The 6,000-nt window shown below is 37.2% G+C and overlaps 1 protein-coding gene across 5 annotated transcripts in view; it reads right to left on the bottom strand.

The window, feature by feature from the left end:
• The window catches only part of Ehbp1 (EH domain binding protein 1), a 283,096-nt gene continuing 277,096 nt past the window's right edge, over window positions 1-6,000 (bottom strand). For 4 of the 5 annotated variants that reach the window (XM_013022530.1, XM_013022533.1, XM_013022528.1 and 1 more), the window contains 2 exons: window positions 1,248-1,362; window positions 1-1,044 (listed from right to left, as the gene is read on the bottom strand). In XM_013022530.1, coding sequence (XP_012877984.1) covers window positions 954-1,044; window positions 1,248-1,362 — 206 coding nt within the window. In that variant the 3' untranslated portion in view covers window positions 1-953. The remainder of the gene's footprint in view (window positions 1,045-1,247; window positions 1,363-6,000) is intronic. The other variant, XM_013022532.1, reaches the window with a different exon arrangement.

Raw genomic sequence — 6,000 nt, 5'->3', positions numbered from 1 at the left:
AGGTAAGAAAGTTTCTGCTTTTATTGAAAATTTATATATGACTCAGTATTGTAATAAATAAACATAACCATTTTCACAAAAAAGACAGTGCTATGCTAGAAAAGAAAATATTAACTGGAAAGATTTACTTGTAGTGGCAAGACAGACTTTTATCAATACAGAATAAATATTAACAGCATTCTTGAGCCAATGTTGAGATACAACAAAATGTAAGAATGAACCAAGATGTAATAAATATTATCCAGAGAAAAAGATGGCAGATTCTCCCATGATAAAACTGTCTTTGTAAACTGCTGTATGTCAATTCCTCTCATCACCTGCAAATCGCAGGGTTTGTCTTAGGCTACCTTTTAAAGGGCCATCTTTGGAGGAAAGCAGAGGAATTCTGTGAAATGCAAAACAGTTGCAGAAAACCTCACTGGTAAATAAACAGAGTTTAATAAGTAGATTGAATATGATCTAACTATGAAATTTAGGTAACAGAGTAAATGTTACAGATGGCAGGAGTGGAAAAAAAATCATGGCATTTTTCTTATCCTGCCTTGCCTCCCTCCCCCCTATACTGTCATTATGCTATTACCAACAACAACAACAACAACAACAACAACAGAAATGTCTCAAATTTTCCTCCCATCAAACAATGAGGGGAAATAATGCGGGAAGTGTTTTCTTTTTGAACAGTTTCTTGAACACCTCCAATATCAATTACTCACAAAGTGTCTGTGCAAATCTATCTCACATGATTTCAAAAGAAAGTATTCACTCACAGAAAAAAAAATCCTTAAACAGAGCTATGTTTGGAGTTCTGTATATTATCTGGAAAGGAGTTAAAGTGGTGATGATGGTACAGAAGTATAATCCAGCCAAATGTAATGTTAACTTTTGAAACAACCAGTCTGTTGCTGGTCTGGGGGCCCAAGACTAAAATGTTGGGAGAGACACTGGTCTGATGGCTACTGAAGAACACATTTCTCTTCTTTCTTGGCCATCTTGCCTTTGTTTTGTTCCAGAGTTCGCTCCAAATGCTCATCTTCTTCTTCTGCCCTGGATGCCAGACAAACGAGAACAAAATTATTTTCTTCATGGAGAGCAGAGCAGCATTCCCCCTGCCCTGCATTCCATATCCAGGAGGAGGAATTCGGGGCACTGGGCCTCCGGAGACCTCTAAACCGAACTTCGGTAAACTTCTCTAGGGGGCCCCTTTGGCAGGTGGCTATGACTGAATTCAAGGCCCAAGGTCTACTCACTGCTTCTCCTGTGCATCCAGATCTCTCACAAGTGCATCTCGCTTGTTCACCAAAGTCACCAGCTCATCCAGCAGGAGCTGCTCTCGTCGCTTCTGGGCCTCAGTCTTCTGCCAGTCTATAGGAGATGGGAGGCTAGTTAATGGGCTTCAAGGCCTGAGTGCATACCAGCTCCCGGCCCTGCCCTCCCCTTCCCGCCTTTTCCAGTTCCCTTACATCTCCCATTAAACCCAGCTAATAGCTCCACTAGCTAGTATTTCTGGGGAGTTTGGCAGTTGGTTTGGCAGTGAGGTTTTCCCCTAAAACCATACTTTGGAAATATTTCCCACAGATGGAGTGTGGAGAGGCAAGGTGGGAACCGACTAGAGACCAGGTGTGAGCTGAGGGCCAGTCGGAGGTGCGCACCTGAATCCCGGCCAAGTGGGGGAGGGGAAATGGAGGCCAGAAGAGGTTGGCCCTGGGGTTGGTTGGGGTGGGGGAGTGGGTAAACGAGGAGGCGGGAAACAGTGATGGGAGATAAAAATCATTCTGAAAAGGCCCGAGAATCTGCCTAAGAACCTCTTCTCCTCCCCCACCCCCACTCTCACCCCAAACAGCCCATTCTTCACTAATTTCCTCTTCGCTCTATTTTAGCAGTTGGATGTATCTCACACTGGGCGCCATATGCTTCACAATAACTTTAAAAGTAGTGAATCGGCTAATTAGCATTTTTCTTTGAAGTAAAAAATAAATTTGCTCTGCAATATTACACTGCAGCTCTCAATCGCATCACAGCCAGTTTTTATTTGGAGACGTTTGCTGGGTGCTTTCAAATGAAAGCACTTGTGCAAAAGAAAAAAAAATTACATATTTCTTTGAAACTCCATGTTAAAGGTTGGAAAATCCAATGGGCAGTGCTCTTTGAATGGGTGAGGGTCATTTTATGAAGGTTTCGGTCCCAATAATATATTTCCTAGTCTTTGCTACTCTGATAATTTCCTTAAGATGAGCAGCAGTTTCCTTTAATAAAAACAGGACCAAATCGAACATTTAAAACACTTTTGAAACCAAAGCCAACAGCTCTCTGGCCAGACTGTAAGGGCTTGTAGCTGTCAATCAACCCTCAGTCTACCCCGCCTCCCTCATTAGGAAGGTAAACAATGAAAAGAAGAAGTAGATGATGAGGCAGATAGCAGAACAAATGAGGACCAAGAGGGAAACAGGACACCAGTTTAAAAAAAAAAAAAAAAACCACCCTGGGCACTGACTCTTACAGTCCCCTCCCCCACAGAGCAAATGCAGTTTCCAAAAAAACAGAGGAGTGCAATCCTTTCGGGTTTCTCTTCTCTCTCCATTGCCCAGGGCAATCATGTTAAAACTCACATGGCTGGTGCTTATTCAGATAAACCTAACAATGCACACCGCTGGTTACCATGTGAATCTTCACAAACCACACAAGAATGTGCTGGTTCAAATCGCCTCCCTACTCTCTCCAAAGCAAAATTTATTCAAGACAGCAAACTGCTCAGCAGCTTTATGAAAGCAAATGGTGCTAGAGGGAATTCTATCTTGTATTTACAAATTAAAAATTAGATGCATCAACATGCAGTAAAGATTAGAATAACTCTAAGAAGCTAAAATAGCTTATTCAATTTTATCACTGTTCCTTTATTATAAACTCAAACACATAAATACATATATATGAAACTGCCATATGTTAATTATCTACATTTAATACAAAACATCACAAAATAAATGTTAAATCACTGATTGTTATATTGTATTAGAAATAAAATTCTTTATAGCATGGAGAGAAATAAACTATAAAAAGTATTTTCTGGTAAAAGAATTTTAATAATAGGCAAAAAAGAAACAAAGAAGCCAAATCTATCATAATTTTACTTTGGTTTTAAATGCAACTAAGAACAGGAATGCTGGAAATTTAATAATTTGGTTCTTGTTCTTAAATCAGCCATATTCTACAGAGAAAGTAAATTAATAGATTCTCCAGGTTGGGAAAATCTTTAAGCACATTTAGTCTAATTTCAGGTAATTGTTCTAGAAATACTAATTCAGGAAAAAAGCTCTGCTGAGTTAATAAAAAATAGCAAGTAAAATTTATAATTATTTAAATTACCAGCTTTGGTTAATACTGCTCAATATTCAACTTGGCGGAATCATTCTGATTATAAGCTTAAATGTATACTTTTTGGCTTCCAAAACATTTGATAACTTTATGAGTAGAAAATAATTTTTCTTTACCACACTCCAAAAATACAAATAGAAATATTTAAGCCACAAAAAAAATGAACATGGGAAACATAATTTTTTAAATTGAACTAGTCCTCTAAATCTGACCAGTCACTTTTAAGGCCTTAATTAGTAACTTAAAAATACCAGGTTTTTCTTAGCATTGGAAAAATTAGGATTTTAACTATATAAGTGAGGAAACATTTTTAAGCTGAGGTATTAAAAATAATTTTTAAATAAAAATCTCAACTTTTTCCTATCTTGATAAGGTCATTCTCATAACTAGAAAAAGAACATTTTAAAACTAAAGACTAAAGATATTTAGGTCTAATTGAACTGCTAACAAATTACAATATTCTAGCATAAATTTATTGGATTTTTCCTATTAAGTATCTCATTACTACATTACTATAACTATATAGTCTGTTGCAGAGCACATATCGGTGTGAATAGATTTTATAGTAGCAAACTATACTTTTATATTTGGTTTCTCATAGGCAAATATATGTATATGCACAAATACCCTCATCCACTCATCTATTCCTATTATGTATAACTGAACACTAATTTGAGAAATTAAGTAGATTACTACTTTGATGATTAAAAATCATATTGACAATTGATCAAGATTTACATCTGTGTTTAAGTAAAAAATTTTAAAATCCCCTTTGAAAAAAAGTGCTTTTAAAATGCCTTTACCTATATACATGCCATGTTTTAAAAGTCTGCGTGTAAGTTTACATGTTACTTGTTATGTGTTTTAAGAAAGGATTAGTCACTTACTTATAACACCAGTCACAGCTAGCTAGATGCTCTCACTGGCTTGGACAGACTAGTGTGGGTTGTGATTAACTTAGATTCCAGTGTACTTTCACTACAAAAGCCATATCCTCTCACAACAAATAGGATTAAGTTTTGATGCTGCATTTGACCCAAAGTGTTGAAATAAAGAGATTTTGTTTATGTCCATCTGTACTGAGATGTTTGGGTTAATTCAAAATAGTTTTTTTATATGTAGGGAAAATTATTCATTCCATGAGTCAGTTTATTTGCTGAAGTTGGTAATTACCTTGGGGGAAAAAAAGGCAAGAGAAATACCATAAACACTGTAATAGAAAAGACCTGAAGTTCTTGTAGTAAACCTTCAACCTTGCCACCATAAGTAAGCCTAGCACTTTGATGAAAATTAACACTAGTTTTGTAAAGAGCACATTGGGGGATTGCAGTCAAGTCTTATCTTTAGTTCCAGTCAACTAGCAATCCTGAAAGAGTTTGCATCATCATCAGAACAGGCCATTTGATAGGATTCTACTGCTGTACCTAATCAATCTATGGAAGACTGTGGCTGTGCTGTGTAACAAAGCTAAAATAGATTTACAAATGGGGTTTTAGGGGATAAGCTCCTCCACAGGATTACATATTGATTTTAAATATAAAAAGCTTATCATATAAACCATAACTACAAAAATAGTGAACCTATGCATAAATCCCTTTAGAAGAGCACCCACTTCAAACTCTAAGCCAAGAATAAATCAAGATGTACAAAATCCCAGAGAAGATCCATTTCTTGTGCAGAAAATGAACATACCACTTTCTAAAAGCCCACCCCAATGTGTGCAGAAATGAATTTATCTTTCCTGAGGGAGCATTAAGTAATCTGGAACAACAACAACAACAAAAAACTATAGGAAAAGTATCTAAAAGATGTTTGTTAGCTTGAGGGATCCTACAACTTAGCTCAGTAGAGTGAAACTCCTGCTGTGAATACACTTCAGGAAAAAAGGTGGAAAACCAGGTCAAAGTGACTACGGATTCTCAGAAGAATGGATGTATTGAATATTTAGTATGTTTTGCTCTCAGTCCAAGCAGTTAATATTTCTTTCAGTGTGCTATGGCTATTAATACTCTATGCTTTTCTCCTGATCAATAGTTTTAACAGCAGATTTACTCTAAAAGATTTTAGTTTATTACTGAATCTTAAAATTACCAAGCAGAAGAGATTGGAAAAGAAGAATGAACTTTAAAACAAAGAAAAGCCAAACCAAATCAACTTGTGTTGCCTATTCGCGCGCGCGCGCGTGTGTGTGTGTGTGTGTGTGTGTGTGTGTGTGTGTATGTGTGTGTGTGTGTGTGTATGTGTGTGTGTGTGTGTGTGGTATTTTAAGCCTGTGTGTCCATTCCAAGAGCTGAACTTCACAATGCTCAGCATCTCCCTTGGCTAGCTTTGCCTATGTCCTGCCCAAGCCAGTGGGACAAGCCTCTTTGGAAGATAGTGTCTTTCTTTGTAATCAACAGGCTGTTCTGTTTCTTCAAGTCTCCCCTTTCCCTAAATGAAAACCAGCAGTAAGATTGGAGGCACTGTCACACACAGGACAATGTAATTTACAATGAAGGAGAAGGAGGGAGAGGAAGAGGGACATGGAGAAAAAGGAAGTGGAAGAGGAAGGAGAAGGGGGAGTGGGGGAAGGATGGACTATGGAGAGAAAATATTAACAAAATGATTAATAACTGCATTAAAAGTATTTTT

The sequence above is a fragment of the Dipodomys ordii genome, unplaced genomic scaffold (genome assembly GCF_000151885.1).
Source record: "Dipodomys ordii isolate 6190 unplaced genomic scaffold, Dord_2.0 Scaffold63, whole genome shotgun sequence".
Taxonomy (NCBI): Eukaryota; Metazoa; Chordata; class Mammalia; order Rodentia; family Heteromyidae; genus Dipodomys; species Dipodomys ordii.
The sequence above is the reverse complement of the archived record's forward strand: the minus strand, read 5'-3'. Positions and strand labels throughout refer to the sequence as shown.